Raw genomic sequence first — 21,395 nt, 5'->3', positions numbered from 1 at the left:
AATTTCATACATCTGTTAAGTAAACCGTTAAGTGATGATGTGTCAAATATGAGATCCACATTTGTGATGATGTGACTGCCAAAGTTGTGCCACGTGACAAATTTTTATTTTTTTATGCATTTAAAATATTATAATAATTTACCCAATTTAAAAAATAATAATAAAAACCCTTCTTCCCTGAGCCCTTCCATCCCTGCAACCCAAACACCCCATCCCACCCCACCCAACCCAAAAAACCTGAAAACCCATTCCCCCGACCCACCTCCCTCTCCTCCACTCTCTTCACCTCCCCTCTGAAACCGGACGCCATGGAAACCAGAGCTCGCCCGCAACCAATGCGACTCGTCAGATTCATTGGCGGTCGAACTCGGCCTCAAAGTCGATTAGAATCTCTCCTTTTCTTTTCCGCTTGGAAACGGCACGACGGCCAGAACTGACGACGTCGTGTTGAATATGCTTGTGGAGATTGAAGAATATGGATTTTTGGAAGGGGTGATGGGAGAAGGGGATGGGCTCGGGGTGAGATTTTTGGGGGTGAGTGATGATGGATGAGAGGGAGGGGGTGATGGGTGGGGAACGATTTCTGGGTGGTTTTTTTTTTATTTATTTTTTTTAGGGTAAATATTATAATATTTTTAATGTATACAAAATTATTATTTTTGCCACGTGACACAAATTTGGCAACCATGTGACACAAATGTGGCAGCCACGTCAGCTTTTAATGAATTAATGAATGAAAAATGTAACAGATGTATTATATTGAAATAAAATAGTACGTGAGGTATGAAAGTGAAATGTTTTGAAGATGTTGTATAAGATTGCAATAAACCTCAAACCTAAGGTAGTAAAGTGTAATTACCCATTTTGTTAGTACACATCCCCTAAAGCTATTATTCTAATCTTTTGGGGAGGATGTACACGAATTTGGTCAAGTATCAATAATGTCGATATTTTTGTCAATAATATTGATAATATAGTGAAATGATAATGTTAGAAAAATTAAATTTGTAAGCTAAATAATGTTTCACTAATATGATTGAGCATATTTATCAACACTTTAAGTAATATTTCAATTATCAACTTACATGTCATTTATTTTATGCAATTTTATTTATAAATTTAGTCACCCTAACATTAACTATAATGAAAACAGGTCAAGACGCCTTTCTATTAACGAAACAAATTGATACGTTTTTATATTGACTTATTATCTACCGTAAATATCAAGTGCATCCCGTTCAATTGTTTACGTATATCCCGTTCTTGCGTTCACTGGAATTTTCTTGGGCAAAAACACACAGAAAAGTCAATTCAATATACCAAGCCATCGTCTTATCCATCTCTCACGTAAAACCCCACCCACTTCCCCTTCCGATCGTCAAATCAGATAATAATATTCTTCCCCTTTGAATTTCTTCCGTATATAATTTCATCCCACTAGCTTCCCAATCTCCCTTTTCAGCCATCAAAATATATTATACTCCATGTCCCTTTGAGCTTCAACAAATTACTATGCCTACCCATTTTCTCCTAAAACTACCCATCTCCTTCCTCATCATCTTCCACATTTTGATCACAGTAATATTACTCCCCACCCCCGCTTTCGGAGAGGATGATCACCGATACACCGAGTGCCGCAGCTACTACGACTGCGGCCTCCTCAAAAACATCTCCTACCCCTTCTGGGCCACCGGCAGCCGCCCCCAACACTGCGGCCGCGAAGACTACGAGCTCACCTGCCGAGGAGATCAATACCCTGTCATGAAAATTAAAGACCAGGATTTTCTTGTGTTGAACTTTAGCGGACAGTTTTACACCATGACAATCGCTCGCTCAGATCTCTGGGACACCCCCTGTATTACCAACATTGTCAACACCACGTTGGACTACGATCGTTTTTCCTACGTCCCAGCTGTTCGGAACCTGTCGCTGTTCTACGGCTGCCCACCGCAGAGCGAGTCAGTACTCAATAACTTCACTTGCAAGGTAGAGGGTACGGACCACAATATATCATACTATGTCGACGACTCTTTGTCGAGGATTCGTCTGAAAAATTGGGCCTCGTGCCATACGAATATTCGAGTTCCGATTATGTGGGAGGGTGTGGATGCTATGCCGCTGGAGAATGTGACGACGGGTGTGCTCAAAGATGTTTTGAAACAGGGGTTTCAGGTGGCGTACGATGCGGAGTGGGAGCTGTGTACGCGATGTTTAATATCCAATGGAACCTGTGGATCGAACACGAGTTATGATTCTTTTCTATGCTTTTGTGGGGACGGACCTCATGATCAGACGTGCCCAGATGTTGATGGTACGCATATGCTCCTATTCCTTAATCTATCTGTTAATTACTTAAGATCAATTTTCTTGGTTTAATATAAGACTAGAGATGCTACTTAGTGTTACAATCTAATGGTAAGTGATAGGTCTTAGGTTTTATTATTGCCAAAAACGAGTTTGAACTACATTATTGATAACACATGTAAGACTTAGCCCCTCCTTCACCCCTCTAGTATAGATAATATGTATAACAATTAAGGATGAATCCAGGTGAAAGAAGGGGATTTTTTATTTTTTTATTTCGGAGTTTCCGTTAATTAGTCAAAATTAGACAACATCAAACATTCAACTCTGTTGGCAATGACTGAATAAATTATCCATGGTGTAATTAGGTTTCAGATTATAAGACATAATTGGGGAATGCTTGGTTAGTTTGGGCTTCCTATTTTATCTAAATTCCAAAGGCATATAAACCTCCCTGAGTTGGACGGTAGACACCAGAAGTGATGCTTCTTTGACTAGTCATCGCCATCGAAAACTCGTGGACAAACCAGAAGGTTTGTTACCAGTCGTATGTGAAAACACATGCCACGTAGGAATTGACCATTCAAAGGTCAACGAGGTTAGCAAGGAATTCTATAAGATTTTAAATACTTCACACTTCACGCAACAATTGATCTTGTGATTCTTTCCACGGACAATTTCTCCACCTTCCGATTGAGATCAGATTAGGTGTAGTGAAGCAAGATTGCCATAAAGTCTAACCGAGCACATTGTAATTAGGGTTGAATTTGGAGAAATTCTTACGTCCGGTTATTTCTACATTTTTTTTTCTTGTGCTTGTGTTACACATGCAACTGGATTTAAGAATATTTTAGACTTTGCACACCCACACGCCCGTATACAATTTACAGAAAAGCTCACAATGATCCATCCCATGAAATCTAGCCTCTCCCACCCCCTCTTGATCCCATTCCTTGTGTCTTGGCCGAAAGTGTCACACAGAAAGAAGAAAAGAGCTCAAAATTCCCTACTACTTTCTACACTTTCGGTTCAACCAACCACAAATCTCAATTTTCAAGCAAATCCACCGAAACATATGTAGTGCTGCATCACTCATTTTATTGCCTACCTCAAAATTGAAAATTTCTACCCTATTTTTTGGTCGGTTCGAGTAGGTAACGATCCTTTCCTAAACAAAAACATTTGGTATTTTCGTTTGCAATCCAAAAGTTTAGGAGGAGGGGAGGCTATACCCCATTTCAGAGCTGGGCATATATCTTTTTTTTTTGTTAACTTTCGAGAACACTTCGGTTTTCAGTATATTTCAATTTATTTTCGGTCTTTGTTCAGTCACTTTGAATTTTCATTGAATTTGGTTCTAAGTGTAGGTATTTCCTTTTAGGGCATTTAGCATTGATTTTTCTGAATCTCATTCCTTGTTCAAAAATCAAAAGTCAACATTATTGCCAAAATAATGTATATGCTTCACTAAATATCATCAAAGTATACCAGTTTCTCGAAGGGTGTCCAAATGACCAAGAACGTAGAGGAAAATAAAATATTGCCATAAATTATTGGGAAATTTAACGAAACCTCTTGATGTTGTTCACTTTAAAGAAAAATAATATTTTTACACTTAAAAGTCAATCATAGTACTATTCATTTTACCATTTATTTTGTCTTTATCGTTAAAACTCAAAGTTTTCAAACCTTTTTCATTAGTTTTCCTTAAATTATTTTGTTTGATTTGGGTTTTCCAGCATTTGCTACCAAACTACCACAAAACTTCAAAATCAAAGTCTTATTTTGTATGATTCTATCGTCTCGTGTGGTCCTTCTTGGCAAACTTTCCACCAAAAAGCTGTAAATCATTTCTGGACGGTGTTATTCCTTTGAAATGAAATAATAACCTTGTTCAAGCAAGCATATTTAATTGTCAGAAAATGCTTTAGCTCTTCCAACAGCAGTTTTAAACGAATCCAAAATCTATTTTAAAAGCTTCCCTTCGGGTCCATTTTGCTATTCCTTCTCTGTTTTTCTTTCTGTTTCTTGATCATGAATCTCCTCCATATCATTGTTGTCACCATCATCTTCACAACCTTCGCCAACCGAGCTTTCTCCATAGACCGAAGCTTCGAGCGCTGCGAGCCTCAAAAGTGCGGACGTGGCCCGAATATAAGCTACCCTTTTTGGCTTTCTGGCAACCAAGACTCCTTCTGTGGTTACCCTAGCTTCAAGATCACCTGCAACGGAAGATTTCCGGTACTGAGTATTTCTGGCGATGAGTACATCGTTAAAGAAATCTTTTACTCAAACCATTCGTTTGTGCTGGCCAACGCTGCTGCGGTCTATGATGAGAAATGTCCACTCCCTCTCCACAACTTCAGCCTCGAACGAACGCCTTTCAAGTATAGTTCCAATCACGTCAATTTTTCCTTCTTTTATGGTTGCCCTGAAGAACCTTTGGAATACATGCTTCCATATCCCATTGACTGTGCTAGCAACGGCAGCCATCACTCTTTTGCTATTTTTCACATGGAGGTAGTTGAGCGCATGAGCTATTCGTTAGACTCGTGCCAGTCTTCAGTTCATTTGCCTTTCGATGATGCTGTTAATGTCGACGCATTGATGCAAATGAACTACACCGAAATCTTGAAGATGGGGTTCATTTTGAATTGGACTGCGCAGAACTGCAGCAATTGCCAGAGGAGTGGCGGGCGCTGTGGATTCGATAACAATGAATTCGTGTGTTTTTGTAGTGATCGACCTCATGTCAAAACCTGTGATGATGGTACTTCTGTAGCAAACTTTTTCCCTTTTAGTAATGCTTGAGTTTTTCAGAAAACCTGCGCACATTAGAGATTTCTTCTGTATAGTATTTGTGTTTGTAGATAGCCATGCTAGTTCGCGTTAATTAGCGTATATAGAGCGGTGAGAATATGCATGTTTGAGGTTTAAGTTTGTATCATAACTATATTCTAAGAATTCTGCTTGTTTGATTTCTTTTGCAGACAATCCTTGGAACTGGAAGAGGAAGGTTATTGTAGGTAATATATCAGCAAACCCCTTTGTTTCTTCAATCCTTAATGTTCTATCACATTTCTCAATTAGATTATATTCACTAATCAGTATCTAATTATCAACATTGCAACCTCTTATCAGGTGTTTGCACAGCTGCTGCTACCGTTGCTATAATGTGTATTATTTTCTTTGTATACCAACGCCGAAACAGAAAACCATATGATTCATCGTCCTTCGTAACTCGAGGCATCCTTTCGAGTACCTATTCTATGGATGACGATATGGAGAAGGGAAGTACCTACCTTGGAGTACATATTTTCAGCTATAAGGAACTTGAAGAAGCGACTAATTATTTTGATTCTGCGAAAGAACTTGGCGATGGAGGCTTTGGCACAGTTTATCATGGTAAGATCACACATTTTCTTAACCGTTTTATGAACCCTTCCAGTTCTTAATTTTATAAATTTCGTATATAGGAAATGTGCACGATGGGAGAGCGGTTGCAGTCAAGCGTCTATATGAAAACAATTGGAAGAGAGTTGAGCAGTTCATGAATGAAATCGAGATTTTAGCTCGCCTGCGCCACCAAAATCTTGTGTTGCTCTATGGTTGCACCTCTCGACAAAGCCGTGAACTCCTCCTTGTGTACGAGTACATTCCTAACGGAACTCTTGCTGAACATCTTCACGGAGGAAGAGCAAAACCTGGCGCACTTCCATGGCTTACTCGAATAAACATTGCCATTGAAACCGCAAGCGCACTGTCATATCTTCATGCATCTGACATTATCCACCGTGACGTGAAAACTACGAATATTCTTCTTGACAACAACTTCGGTGTTAAGGTAGCAGATTTTGGACTATCTCGCCTCTTCCCAATGAATGTCACGCACATCTCAACTGCTCCACAAGGGACTCCGGGTTATGTTGATCCCGAGTATAACCAATGCTACCAGCTTACGAGTAAGAGTGATGTCTATAGCTTTGGTGTGGTACTGATTGAGCTCATATCATCCATGCCGGCTGTTGACATCACGAGGCATCGACACGAGATCAATTTGTCTACCATGGCGATCAACAAGATTAAAAACCATACATTACATGAGCTTGTAGACCCATACTTAGGGTTTGAATCGGACTCCAGAACACGAAAAATGATCATTGCTGTGGCGGAACTAGCATTTCGCTGCCTGCAGACTGACAAGGACGTGAGACCTTCTATGGTTGAGGTGCTTAATGAACTGAAGTGGATACAGAGCGACGATTTTAACATACAAAAAGCAGAGGAGATTGATATTTTGGCCGACGATATTGTGCCGTTAAAGAGTGATCCGCTGCCACCTTCACCAGATTCCGTGGCATTGAACTTGACTAGCGTGTCTACGACACCAAATGGCAGCGGTAAACTTATTCGTTCTCCGCCGTAAGTGGTGGCTGTCATTTTGTATTCATCTACTGAACTTGTGATTTGTTGAATGAGATGTGTATATTATGTGAGAGCTGACAGAGATTTATGTATGCTAAGGGTCCATGTTTTTAGGCTACATGGTTTATCTCTTTTGTTTCAACTAGCTAATCCTTTTAACGAGGTGATTGTTTTATTCGTTATAGGCAAACTTTCATCCTTATTTTTGAAGAGGGTAGTGCTATTCACACCCCCATTTTTACTTCTCACACGCTCTTGTTAATTTTTGTCCATTGATATTTTTCAATTCATTCGATTCGGCGGTCAGAAATTGAGAGTGGGTGTGAGAGGTAAAAATGGGTGTGTAGATAGCACCACCCTTTGAAGAATGTAGAAGTCTCAGACTTGATCAAATCAGATACAACTTATATTGAATGGTTTCACCATTAATTGTATTTAACCTTTTGTGTGTGTGTGTGTATGATTGAAAATGTTTTTAAAATGATTAAAAACGTTTTTGTTAAAAACACCTTTAGGTTCCCAAAGTGCTTGAAGTGCATTTTGGAAACTGTGTTTATAGTAAGAAGCACTTCAAGTGTTTTTAAGGATTCACTTGTATTTTTACCAAACACAGGTGGCTATTCAGTGTGATTCCTTTGTTTTTGTTTCCTCTATTTTTGTCTGGGTAGAAAAGCTGAAGATCAAGAAAGAAAGCCAACAAAATGTGCGGAGACACTTCTAATTTGCTGATGACTGCAATGGGCTCCATCTGCACAATCTAATGACACACATACCTTTTCATGATATTATTAATTTTTTGATAATACATTCATAGGTATTTACTATTTACATATAGAGAGAGCGCAGTGACGTTGTAGAATTCATACAGCCGACCTTACTTAATGGAATAAGACTTTGTTATTGTACTATTTACATATACATTAATATTAATCTAAAGTAAATGCAGGTAAACTAGTCAGCCCATCATGAACTCCCATTTGATAGCTAATCAAAGGCCTTGAGATGTTAGATCACCATCTGATGATGAGTCGGATATGCTACACTTGATATTTTCCACCAGTGGACTGAATAGATATGGAGATGAATTTATCTGCCAAATATTATCACTGGTACTATTGGTAGCGGCAGTACACTCAAAGTTGATGCTGCTTGTGCTTGGTAGGTAACCGACATTGATAGATTTATGATGATGATGATCAGCTGCGCCTAAATGTCCATTTTGTTGATCGAATGCTCTCATGACCATTGCCTGATGATGATGGTGAGGATATTGCTCCTCTATATGATCACCTGTTAATGTAAACACGTCCAAGTTCAAAACACATATATAATGCTAACAAACTGGAGTACGGTAGCAGCAAAAGGAATTTCCGAAGACCATGTGAATCAAATGTCATAATCGGAATCGTTTATTTTTTTTTAAGATTATCTTTTAAAACATTCATTTGATTTGGAGATCATTTAGTCATCTATATGCATTAAAAAAATTGACACGAGGATGACTACTTGTTACTCTAACTGTTGATTTGTTCAATACATACAGATGGTCAAATCGCCTCCAAATAAAATCAATTTTTTTTCAGAAATGATCTTTAGATGATGATGATAATGGTAGAGAGAATGGACAGTTCCAATTATAATGTTTGTCTGAAGAAATGATGTCATGTTAAAAGGGAACGTTAAGAGGGAATGCGGACTTCCTCCTTATTAGGAATGAGGGATTCTTAAGATTATAGTATACCTTGTGTCAATAAAGCAGTCTCATTCAACGGTGCATCAACAACTTCCAAGGAATTCCAGTTTGCATAGGCTTCCCTCACCAGATTCTCAATGTAGGTCTGCAAATTCCAAGAGAAAATTGAAGAACAATAGTTAGGTTTAAGGTTAAGGAGGAGTTCCTCTGCAAATACTTCGTGGCCTATTCAAAAAATGTTGTGCTTGTGATCGGAACCATTTATATTATAAATCATTATGTAAAGATCACCTCTGCAAAACTTAAGATATTGTAGTCAATCAATTGTAGCAAATAGATAGATGGTTTGCAATGCTTTTACCAAATCCATCTATTTGTTTTTATACAGTTTGATAACTAAATTATCTTAGTAAATGATATTTTTGTAGAGAAGATCTTTATATAGTGATTTATAATATGAACAATTCAAATAAACACGACGTTCTGTAAATATGCCACAATGTATTTTAGGAGGAGTTCCTCAAAAGACAGCTCTTTCTCTATTTAAAAAATGACAATAGCAAGTGATTGATTATATGAATTAACTCATACCCTATTGATATTGTTGAGATTTTGAGTGGGGAAATTTTGGCCATCAACCACAGCCCTCAACACTTGACAGATAGGATTTAAGGAAATTGAGAAATGAGGACCGCGAAATATGAATATTTTGTTACCCATCACACAGGTTTTGGCGTGCTTTACTGTCACTGCCCACATTTTTTCAGACATTCCAACTCCTAAAATCTGGTTTAAAAACAACATTTTGAAAGGAAAAAAAAAGAATTGATATTAATTTGCCAGTTAGTTAGCATAAGCATGAAGATTATAAATTACTTGTATGTATGAAGATATTTTATACGTACCCTTCTTAGTTTTGACCGGTCAACAACAAACAACTTCAAGAAGTCTTGTACTGTGTGAATGTTCTCTGAGGCTAGCTTCTTGTGAAAAGCTCCATCCTTCCCAATCTTCTCCAGGCGCCAAACTTCATCTTCCAACATTGGTGGATGATGCTTTTTGTACACTTCACAGCAATATTCGAACTTAGTTATTTTCTATGATACGAGTGAATTGATAACACTATCTAACAATGTGACAGTCACATAAAAAACTTCTATGTATAATGTACAAAATTGATTCATCAACTTCTAGTTTTCTTTTTTTAAGCCATAAACTTTTGTTCTATTTTGCATTTCAAGAATTACAAACATTAGTAAAAAGACAAAATCAAGTATCAAAGTAAATCTCTTTTGTTTAATATACTTGGATATTGACTTGACTTGAACATATATTTGATTTAATTGGAGCCATAGGCAGATCATGAAAATAATTCTTCTAAAACTAATGAATACCCAAACCCAGGGATGTTTGTTGACTCAAACAATTCACTTGTTTTGTTTTGACGTGATGCATGAAAGGGAAATGTTGTATTAGATTATGCAAATGGCAATTTATATATTGCCAAGGTGTTGTCACTCAGTGTGAACATGATCTTTCCCTCCTAATTCCACGAGACTAAGCAAATATTTATAAGATGAAAGCATGTGACAAGTGAATGTTAATGCTTTGTGCTTGTCATGGTTGCCTCCACTTAAAGATGAGTATCTCTATAAAATAAGAATATGCCCTAAAATGGATGATCTTTTATTTTTACAACACTCATCAACTAATTAGGTCACACAATGAATGCGGTGGCACAATGGATTTTCTCCTCTAAAAAGAGACCTAACTGACAAATACATTCATGTACATAAAAGGGTAGAAACTATATATGTATATGAATTTGTTTTACAAAAAGATGAAAGGTTCACAATAACGATAATAGTTAATAAGTAATAGAAATGATGGTCATGATCATCCAAAAACGTAGAAAAAGTTTATGAGATAAAGAAAGTATGAAGATCATGCATATAATACTTACATTCTCCGCGATGATCTTTAACAACGAAAGCATCGGTCATGGCCTCACGGATCCTTGCACCTTGATAACCTGTGCCTGGAGTTACTCTTGCTCCAAGCCTAAACTTTCTGCTCCTAATCCAGCTCGAATTATCCGTAAACTCGATCTCCCCAACCGTCGCAAACCCGTCTCTCGCCGTCACATTTACATCACCAGTAAGCAATGGCCTCTTGCCAGTTCTCTCCCTCAAGACGTTGTTATCAAATTCTTCGCTCGTCCAATTGTCGCGGTCTCCCTTCGGGAAGTCCCCGTCGAGAACAACAATTTCGACTTTGATTGGATTGGGAAGATTGATTGGCACCATTTGATTAGCTCCACTACTTTTATCCACAACCAAGATTTGAATTGGGTTGTTGTCTTCATCGGATATCTTGCTTGCAGTGAAGATTGGGAGTGAGAGGCTCTTAGCAAAGACAAGTTGTAAGCTGGATTGTTCTAGGGTTTGGATTCTCAGCGATGGTTGCCTTGCCAATGAGTGCAGTGAGAACCGTCTTAGAACGTGGTCAACCTCTTCACTCACCTGAAAACAAATCCAAATCAAATTAGACATGGCTTTAATTTAGAAAATATCAATATAACTTGGATCGTTTCGATTAAAGGGTACTAGTACTGTGAACTAGCCCTTAAAAAAAGTTAAAATCTCGCTACATATATTATATATATGATTGTGCAAGATTCTCAAGAGAAAATATAGCTAGGGTTTACGTACCACTCTCCTAAGCAGAGGCTCCAGGGATGAGAAAAGGTTTTGCATCGAGTTCACCAAAACCACTTCTCCGATCACACTGTCAAGAATCAAGAACAATTCAAACATTTTAAGATCAGAAAACGTTTTCTTCGATTTCTAGATTCGTAAAAAAGAAAACAAAGAAAAAAATTACTAAAAAATCATGCAGTTCATGGGAAATCAAAGATAAAGATTAGTGCATAATTAGTTGTTAACTAAGATTAGTAGACCTACGAAGCAAAAGAAGGTCTAGGTCTTTTCCGGTTGTCATCTGGCCGATCTTGGTCGGATTCTGCATCATTAGAAAACCTTTTGGCGGCCATTTTCTCAAAATATACAACTCCAAAGAATCACACAGGAGAGAGATACGAGAGAGAGAGAGAGAGAGAGAGAGAGAGAGAGAGAGAGAGAGAGAGTGATGAAGGCGATCGGTGAATATTAAGGGTTTAGGGATTGTCACATGCAGCCATGGCTAGCTTTATATAAATATATACATAAAGAATGAGGAAAAATTGATGGGTTGGTATACTAATATAAAAAGTGAAGTTTCTGGGAACGGCAAGGGAAGCAGCTAGGCAGGAGAGAAACGACCTAGGTTTAGCCACACATTACGCTCGACTTTTTGACGTCAACTTCTATAATTTTATCAATAATTTGCTTCATATTAAACCCTACCACTACTGCTGCGTTGCTGTATGTCCTTATTTGGTCTTGGTCTTGTTCATCTGGTCCTACCCATCACAAAGTCAAAAGTCTTAACGGTTGAGATGCATATACCGTCGTGGAAGGGGTTCAACATCAAACCATATCAACTATCAGATCTATGTGTTAGAAAATCTCTACGATTAAAAATCTTAATTAAGTAATCAGAGAATTATTCAATTACAAACCTTAAAAACTTCGATCCTCATAAAAATGACTAACAATATATATCAAGTTAATATTAGAAAAAAACTGGTCATAAATCTATTTATGATTACTATTTCTATCATATTTTATTTCTTTACATATTTATAATAGAAGTGATCTCAAACTGTTAATCAATCGAGTAATATGATGAATGCATTGAATATCTGTTGTAAAACACGAAATTTATACGATAATATACATGTTTATATCGCAAATTTAAAATTAATTTATTTGCCGTGTACTGTAAGTACATCGATGTTACTATTAGTCAATAGCTACATTTCTCAGAAGGATCTAATTCATTTTCATGTAGGGCCTCTAAATTGTGTGACGTTTTGACTAATTAACAACTATACCATAAACTTATAACAACAAATGCTCCATGGTAAGACAAAAAGTGAAATAGTACAAGAAAGGACAGAGACACGTATTGCTCCTTTTGCCACGGAGCTTTGTCACTGTTTAGTTGGGTGGGCAAAATTTCAGATCTTTTGGATGTTGAAAGTAAATCGACGTCGAAAAATTAAGTGATCTTGCATGTGTTTATAACAAAATTAAGTTAATTTTTGTTATATTGTTAATTTATTTTAATATTAGAGTATGTTAATTTACGTGTTGAGACTAATAGTTCGCGTGTTCTTACGTCACTCAATATGTGTTGTTTACATGTTTTTTTTACAGGAAACAATAGTGTATTTTATTAATCAATACGAACCATTACAAGGGTGTCATTAGGTGCATAGCTTCAACGACTAATAAATTGATCTGAAGTGAATTACACAAATAGACAAATAAGAGGAAACCCCTAAACGACAACCACAAGAGCTAACATACAACCGTCAAGTGCACAAAAACTATCAGCTGTTACATGTTAAACTTAATGATTTCACATGAATTTCAAATTCTGATTTGCCTGCCGTGGAAAATGTATTCTTATACATCCAAGCCAAGAATATTTCAAGGAAAGTTTGCTGAAAGAACCAAGTAATTCCTCACTTTAAGTACTGCGTTTGACTGACCATGCAATATTTTTTCTGCGTTTGACTGAATATGCAATATTTTTCCTTCTTTACGATTCAAAATTACTTGGAACCTCCCACTACATAATTTTGGTTTCTTCTACTTATTTATGAAATGGCCCAGCTTAAGCAACCCAACCTCCATTCACATACAGACTTGGGCCTGGCAAGGTGTCAAAATTTTGAACAAAATCCGGGTCGAGCCATGGTATATAACAAGTATACCGTCAACCCACTGCATCTGAAGTTCAAACATTTTCCCACTAAACTAACATAATACTATCACTTGTATTTGGAATAAATAAATGTGTCCTCAAATGCAAACGGACCGGTTGATAATTTGCCCCAACTCTACAGAAATTTTTGGAGTTCATTCGTGAATAATGATAAATAAAATGTCTTGGGTCCGATTCTTGCCTTTGAATTATATTATTACTTATCCATTGTAAGACTTAGCCCACTCTCCCACCCCCTTAGTGTAGATAATATTGTTTGTTAAAAAAAAAATTTATTTCTACCCTACTCGATTACAAAAAGGTAAGGGCATTATTGACTTTTTCATCTGTCATTTGCGCTTTCAGTTACACAATTTTACAGAATCAATTTACCGCATATCATGATGTTATTGTCCTTAAAACGTTATGTTTTAAAGAATGTACGCAAGTCTTTCTCTATTTGAGATATGATGTTCTGCTTAACGATACACAAAAAGGAAAAAGAGGATGTCACAAATTATACTCTTCTAAAAGCCCGTGGACGGGTACCGTTCATTAACAGTGCCCCACCCGGTTTTGTCCCTCATTCTCTTCATGATTTTTCAGTTTTAGCGGGGTTGTATGATGAATTGGCCATTTTGCCCCTCTCTCATTTTCTTTCACTTTCCACTTTCCTCTTCTTTTCTTCTCTTTCCGTTCCCCCCTGTTTTTTGGTTTCGAATCCGATCGAATTCTCTTACAAGGTGTTTGCCCTTTTTTCCCCTGTTTTCCACGAAGGAATCGCTCGCGTCTAGGTATGTTGATTTATACGTTTGTTTATTTTCTGTTTGGTTAGGAAGAAAATTTTATAATTGAGCTTTTTGCCCAGCATTTTCTTTGTTTTTTCATGCTCTAAGTCCGATTGTTATCTCTAATTTTGTATTTTGGTTGCAGGAAACCTTTTTCTTCCAGTTTTAGGGTTTTATTCTCTGATTAGCTTAACCATAATCTCTTAAGAGCTAGAAAGGTTATCCAGAGGATTACATGTTATAGGTTAAAAATTGAGGAGACAATATGACTAATAGATCAGGACAAAAATTGTGTATCATATTGAGGAAACAATATGACTGATTTGGATTTTTTTTTTAACTGGTGAAAAAAGATGGTTAGCAGTAAATTGATTGTATTTTTCTTTTTATTGAATTCAGGTAGCCATGTTCAGTTTATTCAGTTTGATTTGAAGGAATTTCTTGCGCAGAAGAGCTAGGGTTTCTTGGTGAGCTATTCAGGTTGTGCATCTGGGTAATTTTCTTTTGTTAAAATTTGGGGCTTTTGTTATTGTGATTTTGGGTATCGTGATTTTGGGGATTTTGTTTGTAGGTTCGGATTCCCCATCATGGTGTCTAATTTTGTTTTGTTTTTGGCTTTAGGAAATCGTGGTTTTTTTGGATTTGGGGCTTTTGTTTGCAGCCTTCAGAGCCATGTGTATTTGAGGTGAGCGATTTCAAGATTTTAGAGTTCTGATTTGGAGTTTTGTTTGGTATTTGGTTATGTTGAAAAAATCTCTGCCGCATCTTGGTTCCTACAATAATTTTAGCTGCTGAAGTAGCTTTCAGCTGTCAAGGTTTCAAGCAATTCAGTGTGTTTGTAAGTGCTTTTTGCTTTCGTAAGATTGTGTTAAAGATTATATGATGCTATCACTAAATATATTTTATTGCATAAGACACCAAACTGCAGAAAAACTTATCTTTTCTGAGACGTTATTCAAATTCTCAATCCAGGTATGTATCCAATTTCACGTACTCTTTATTTTTCAATGCATTTATTAGTATAAATTAACATAACGTTAGTCAAAACTAAACAACATACAAATTATGCTCAATTTATTTTTAATAATTTTTTAGTTGATATTACCTACGAACTTTCTTATCCCGCAGCAACGCTCCGGCACCACCTCCTAGTATCATGCTATGAAACACCCCAACCCCCATTTTTATATTTTAAAATTTGTTTAGTCCTTAATTGGTGAGCCCGTGGGGCCCACCTTGTTTTATTTTATTTTTGTGTGTGTGTTTTCCCGGTCTCTCTCTCTCTCTCTTCTTTTCTCCATCTCTCCCGTGCTCTTTCTCAGCATTCTCTCCTTCTCCCCGTGAACCAAAACCACACACCCATAACCCATATCCTAAAATCATCAAATCACGATTTCAACACCACCCTCTCCGACGTCAACGGCGTCATCATCATCATCATCAGTTCGTTCTCTCTCTTAGTTGCTGCGAAGACAGCAAAACCCGGACAGCTCCGATGCAGACCGCCTCTTTCGAGGCCATTTCCGGCCAAACCACGGCGAGTTGGCCGGCGTGCAAGGTATCAATCTCTTCCTCTCGTCGAGTACTACAACTTTCCTTTTTGTTTCACCCAATTTCGTTGAGTATTGAAGAAGTTATACTCATTTGAATCTTACCCAGTTTCCGGCGACCTCCGAGGCTTTCGAGGCATCATTCTCTTCTTCTCTTCAAGGGCTACAACCTTCGTTTTTGTCTTGCTTGATTTCGTTGAGTAGTGACAAAGTTATGGCCGTTTAAAGTTGGGTGGTTTTCCGGCCGAATCTCCGACTTTCTTCTTCGGCAAAACCAGGCCTCTCAGGCCCTTTAGAAAACCCAACGGGCCTTAGCCCGTTTTGGACCAACCCAGTACCCCAGCCCACATCCTTTTTATTTTTAGTTATGTGTTTTTAAAACCTAAAGGCCTTGGGCCCGTGTACTAAACACCATAGCCCAGCCCGTTTTTGTTTTATTGAATTATTTATTTTTAGCAGCCCAAAGGGCCTTGGGCCGGATTTAAATGAAAGGGCTTAAAGCCCTGTTTTTCTTTATTTATTTTTATTAAGGCCTTAAGGCCTTGTGATTTTGTGCCCGTGGGTGTGTGTGTTAGGTGTGTATGTGTATGTGTTTATGCATGCACATGCATGCCGTGTGTGTGTGTATTTGTAGTATGTGTGTGTTTGGGCTAAAGCCCAATCCTCAATTCTCACCCTAAAATCATTTTAACCCAAAACCCTAGGTTCCTAAAATCCTTTAAAACTCTAAACCCTAATCCGGATTTCAAGCCTAAAACCCGTTAGACCTAATTTGACCGTTGACCCCCGGTCAACGTTGACTTTAGGGTTGACTTTTCGGATTTTCATCCAGGATCCTTCTTAGGGTAATTCGACATTATGAATCCGTTTCCAATGTCCGTTTTCCCAAATTCAATTGCTATTATATAGTTTTATTTATTGGACTCTTTAATGTGCTTAGGGGCAATTATCGTGACGTTTCCGTCTTCGCTAGTGGCGCAGCTTTTGACAACTAAGTACTGTGAGTGGACCGCTTCTAAAATTACATGATTTGATAATTTAATTGCATAAATGATTAACATGCCTACGAATTTATGATTTGATTTATGTGAAGCCTGATGATTTAATATATTGATTATCGTCTCATGTTTTGGTGAGGAATTATTTATTAGCCTATATTGAGCTATATTTTAATATATCGTATTTTCTATTAAAACCATGAACTGGTAGACTATCTGATAAATGACGATAGGATGCTAGAACATGATTTTGAACCCCTCTTTATAGTGTAGACGATGATCGGTAACCTACGCTATGAAGTGGTATTTACGAGAGGCGTAACATTTTGTGCGTACCTAGTAGACACTATGCCGCCTGGGGCGAGGTTCTGGTGTTGGCATTTAGGCCGGGAGAAATAATCCCTAGCTACGGGCTGAGGGACATGAAGAGGCATTGGGCCGGGTGGGTAGTTATCTCTGGCTACGGGCGCAGAGACTTAGGTGCAGGCATTGGGCCGGGAGTTATATTTATTCGGTGATCTTACTAGTAGCACACCGCGTTTACGAGACGATCTACGAGATGTTTTACACGATGATTTATATGATGTTTTCCGCGTTATGGCTTTTGAGATATTTTGGCATGCTAGGATTTTTATTAAATCCATCACTTATTATGCTAGTAGTTTTCATTATATAAACTTTGGGGGTTAGTACATTGATAACTGTTTTATTATTATTAGGGTAAACTGTCAGTTTACCCCCTGAACTTTCACCTCATTTTCGATTTCCCCCCTGAACTTTTCTATTGGAAAATTAAGGACTCAAACTAATTTTTTTAGCCAATTTGCCCCCTACCGTTAGTTTTTCATATATTCCATCTATATTTCCGTTAAGTGAGACCATGTGCACAACATGTGAGGATAGTTAAGTCATTTCACACTTAAAAATGATTAAAAACTGAAAATAAATAATAATAAAAAATTTCCCTCTATTTTTTTCCCGCTAATTCCTATCCTCAATTTTATTTTTCCCTCTCATTCCTATGCATGAGAAATGACATATGGTGTTATTGTCTTCATAAGTAGCTAAGTTAATCTTTTTCTTGAATCATGTACTACCATTTTTATTTTCTCTAACAAATTAATAATTTGACAAATGCTCATGGTGTTATTGTCTTCAAAGCAGTACATTAATATAAGAAACATGTCCATAAAAAAGGCTAGGGTTTCTTATATTAATGCACTGCTTTGGAGACAATAGCACCATTAGCATTTGTCAAATTATTAATTTGTTAGAGAAAATAAAAATTGTAGACAATAACACCATATGTCATTTCTCATGTATAGGAATGAGAGGGAAAAATAAAATCGATGATAGGAATTAGCGGGAAAAAATAGAGGGAAAGTTTTGTTTTGTTTTTTTTTTTTTTCAGTTTTTTAATCATTTTTAAGAGTGAAATGACTTAACTCCCTCACATGTTGTGCACATGGTCTCACTTAACGGAAATATGGATGGAATATATGAAAAACTAACGGTAGGGGGCAAATTGGCTAAAAAAATTAGTTTGAGTCCTTAATTTTCCAATAGAAAAGTTCAGGGGGAAATCGAGAGTGAGATGAAAGTTCAAGGGGTAAACCGACAGTTTACTCTTATTATTATATATAAACTTGGTCCACTCACTTTTGTTTTGCGCCCCCATTCAGGACTTAGAATCAAGGCACTTAATCCCGGCGTCAAGACACTTCCGCAGCAGCATCTTCGGATCCTCTTGAATGTAGGACTCACTCCTTTATTCATTAAATTTTATCTTAATTCTTTTTAGTGATTATGTTTAGTTGTATGCTCTGAGCACGTTTCTAAATTGTTAACTCATTATATTTCAAATTTCTAACCCTTATTTATTTCTTATTCTTAGCTTTTGTATCAATTAATGGCTTTCGTCACCCTTGGATGTCGGCCAGCACGTATCGGTCCTGATATTTGGGGAATATCAAGGCTGGGGCGTGTCATGCTATATCACAATCATCTTGAAAAATTAACCTTATACACCTCAAATTACCCCCAACAAGTAAAGAAAACAATTTCTAGAGCTTGGCCATTTTTTATTTATTTTTGTGGTTTGCTACCCACAAAAGCTAATGACAAAAACAAAAGAAAACCTCTAAAACCTAAAAATCAGTTGAATCTCATGATCTTTGGAGCAAACGTCAACAGCCTATCTAAAGAGTGTGGCATGAACTTCCTTGCAAACAAATAGCATATATTGGTTGGCTTCCCATTGTACTCACAGTTGCTTCCATGTCTCAGCTTCTTCAAGAAGTCGATCGTTACATCTGTTCTCATAAACTTAGACGGATGGGCCCCGCCCCTCGACCAGTCAACCCAAGTCAACGTCCTGTTAGAATTCTTCTTCCAAAACTTGATGCTTACGTAAGTGGGCAAGCAGTGCTCCTCAGCGCAGCATAGGCGTGTGCAATACCTTGTGAATAACGGGAAGTACTTTTCATCCGAAACCATTCCGGTCGCGATCTCACGGTCCACTTGGAACCACTGTGAGCCTTTTCGCCACTGATCAAGTATGATACGAGGCCTCATTTCGTGCCTGTACCGGTCTCGGCCGACATGGCCGGGAAGGTCGTAGGCCTCCACGAACGTTTGCTTTGAGTCCATGAGATAATTGTAGACTATGCCGAAGTTAAAGAGTGGTATGCATGACTCTGAGAGGAGCACAAAACGTTGGTTGGAGAAGTCAAGCAAAGCACTGGCTAATAGGCGACGCTCTGCTTGCACCATGTTAGGTTGACCCCATGTCACAATCTGCACATTGAACCATTTGAGCTGCCATGTAGTTAATCATTACACTGGAGAAAATGTTTTGTCATACAATCCGCAAAGTTATATAAATCATCGATTCAAAAGTTAACAATCTAATAACTTAACATGTTCATCAACTACTGATAATCTGATAACTTAACATGTCGGTAACTTAACATGTCCAACATCAAGTATTGATAGTTTGAGAACCTAGCATGTCTCATCCATCTAGGAAGAAAATATGACACATAACCTTGTTAATTAAGAGGGACTAGTTAGCCTAGCTAGGTTGGCTTTCTCTAGAATATGATGTGGCTGTCCACGGCTACTTTTAAGCAGTTTTTCGGCCAAACCACGGCGAGTTAGCCGTCGAAAAATGTATCATTCTCTTCGTCTCGTCGAGAAGTTGATTTTCGTTTTTGAATTGCTTGATTTCGTTGAGTATTGAAGAAGTTATGAACGTTTAAAGTTTACCCAATTTCCGGCGACTTTTCCAGTTTTCCCTCGAACCAGTGAACTTTGAGGCTATTTTCCGACCAAGAGCTCTGGAACACTTAGTGGAGTTTTTAACAGAATGACCAAAATGATGGATGATGGACAATCTCAGGGACCACTTTTATTGATTTGAAATGTTAGGGACCAAAGTGATGAGTTATGCAAATCTCAGGGACTATTTTGGCTATTTAGCCTTAAGTAATTAAGGGAAGGTAGATTTTTTATAACATCGAATCGTCTTTACCCAAAAAAGGGGAAGGTAGATTTTCATGGGAGCAGATCCTCTACAGAGTTTAAAGATCAAATAATTTTGGCCTTTAAATTTGATTATGCGATCAAAAGTTATTGTAGCTTTTAAAAAATAATAAAATTTTTAACCGTACAATCAAATTTTAAGGATCAGAATTATGTGATCCTAGGCTCCGGAGGTGTAAGTCCCGAGAGGATCTGCTTCCGATTTTTATTGACAAACCTGTCATATTGTAGAATCACACATATACATACTTAAATAAACAAATGATGATTTGGTCTTCCAAAGCCTTGTTATGCAATATGAATATTTAAGTAATGCAACAACACCACAGTACAGACCAATAATGTATAAAACATGGGCATGAAGTTCTCCAAGGCATGTTATGCGGCACCGCTGATGGCTTTTCCATATACAAACAATGCCCTCGACTCTCAAGCAAAATCGGTTTGATTTTACTAGTTCTCCAAAAGGTGGTGTCTAGAAAATGGCTAACTAATTAATATGAAAAGAAGTAATTAAGTGCGTGGTATAAAATCTTAATATAAAAATTTTAAAAATTAAAAGGATAAATCTCAGTTTATTACCTTTAAGATTCGTGGTTTTCAACATTTGGTACATAAAAATTTTTTCGTCCCAAAGTCATACAGTTTTAAAGGTAGTCTAATACATCTGTTAATCCGGCTGTTAAGCCTCCCGTTAATTGATAACGTGACACTTATGTGAACAATGACTAGACATCTCGTGTTATTAAGGGTCCAAGTGGAAATTAAAATTTAAAATAAAAGGATTAAAAATTTAGAAAATTTTAAATTTTAAAAATAAAAAAAAGGTAAAAATTAAAAAAAAAAGAAAAAATGAAAGGAAAAAACACCTAAATTCATTCCCACATCCAGGAACCTCTTTCTTCACTGACCGATTCTACCAATTCTTCCATGCCCTCAAAACCATCTTCCACCCCCTCTGCCCCATGTACCCATTACGATCTTCCCCGAATAGTCGAACCCATTGGATGACCTTCAGGAGCTTCGTAGGAAGATCGGCGCCAGATTGGTTGACCTGCTTCCTTCTTCGGCTATGGGTTCAGCTTCTTCATCGCACCAGAACCCCCCAAAATTTCAAACCCTGGCTTTTTCAATTTTTAGAGAGCTGCTGAGGAAACAGAAGGTATTCCAATGGTGACAAGTCGTCGGATTCGAAGTGGGGTCAAAACAGGGACGGATGGGT

At 37.5% G+C, this 21,395-nt stretch overlaps 3 protein-coding genes and 2 long non-coding RNA genes across 8 annotated transcripts in view; 3 read left to right on the top strand and 2 right to left on the bottom strand.

Annotated features, from left to right (window-relative positions):
* Positions 1–1,291: 1,291 nt before the first annotated feature.
* On the top strand, positions 1,292–6,931 carry LOC126599779 (LEAF RUST 10 DISEASE-RESISTANCE LOCUS RECEPTOR-LIKE PROTEIN KINASE-like 1.2). 2 transcript variants are annotated; one of them, XM_050266219.1, is made up of 4 exons: positions 1,292–2,311; positions 5,295–5,330; positions 5,446–5,709; positions 5,781–6,931. In XM_050266219.1, the coding sequence occupies exons 1-4, from the start codon at positions 1,513–1,515 to the stop codon at positions 6,728–6,730; spliced, it is 2,049 nt and encodes a 682-aa protein (XP_050122176.1). In that variant the 5' UTR covers positions 1,292–1,512; the 3' UTR covers positions 6,731–6,931. The 2 variants fall into 2 exon arrangements, with proteins under 2 accessions (XP_050122176.1, XP_050122177.1); XM_050266220.1 differs by lacking the exon at positions 1,292–2,311 and adding an exon at positions 4,114–5,074.
* Positions 6,932–7,490: 559 nt separating this feature from the next.
* Positions 7,491–11,610, bottom strand: LOC126599780 (protein SAR DEFICIENT 1-like). 2 transcript variants are annotated; one of them, XM_050266223.1, is made up of 8 exons: positions 11,555–11,610; positions 11,386–11,517; positions 11,134–11,209; positions 10,386–10,944; positions 9,328–9,488; positions 9,014–9,208; positions 8,471–8,567; positions 7,491–8,019 (listed from the first exon to the last, which is right to left on the bottom strand). In XM_050266223.1, exons 2-8 carry the CDS (start codon positions 11,472–11,474, stop codon positions 7,718–7,720), a joined length of 1,479 nt encoding a protein of 492 aa, XP_050122180.1. In that variant the 5' UTR covers positions 11,475–11,517; positions 11,555–11,610; the 3' UTR covers positions 7,491–7,717. The 2 variants fall into 2 exon arrangements, with proteins under 2 accessions (XP_050122180.1, XP_050122179.1); XM_050266222.1 differs by having other exon boundaries at positions 11,386–11,608.
* Positions 11,611–14,017: 2,407 nt separating this feature from the next.
* LOC126599784 (uncharacterized) overlaps positions 14,018–21,395 on the top strand; it is a 37,913-nt gene continuing 30,535 nt past the window's right edge. Inside the window, exons 1-2 of the long non-coding RNA XR_007615234.1 lie at positions 14,018–14,088; positions 14,482–14,575. This is a non-coding gene — a long non-coding RNA (uncharacterized LOC126599784). The remainder of the gene's footprint in view (positions 14,089–14,481; positions 14,576–21,395) is intronic.
* Positions 16,527–18,517, top strand: LOC126599785 (uncharacterized). Its single transcript, XR_007615235.1, has 2 exons — positions 16,527–16,632; positions 18,313–18,517. It is a non-coding gene; the product is annotated as an uncharacterized LOC126599785 (long non-coding RNA).
* Positions 18,679–21,395, bottom strand: part of LOC126599782 (glycosyltransferase BC10-like) — a 39,537-nt gene continuing 36,820 nt past the window's right edge. For both annotated transcript variants that reach the window (XM_050266226.1, XM_050266225.1), the window contains one exon: positions 18,679–19,426. In XM_050266226.1, the coding sequence (XP_050122183.1) occupies positions 18,785–19,426 (642 nt within the window). In that variant the 3' untranslated portion in view covers positions 18,679–18,784. The remainder of the gene's footprint in view (positions 19,427–21,395) is intronic.

Source organism: Malus sylvestris, chromosome 14 (genome assembly GCF_916048215.2).
Source record: "Malus sylvestris chromosome 14, drMalSylv7.2, whole genome shotgun sequence".
Classification (NCBI taxonomy): domain Eukaryota; kingdom Viridiplantae; phylum Streptophyta; class Magnoliopsida; order Rosales; family Rosaceae; genus Malus; species Malus sylvestris.
Note: the sequence above shows the minus strand (reverse complement) of the source record. Positions and strands in the feature narration are given on the sequence as shown.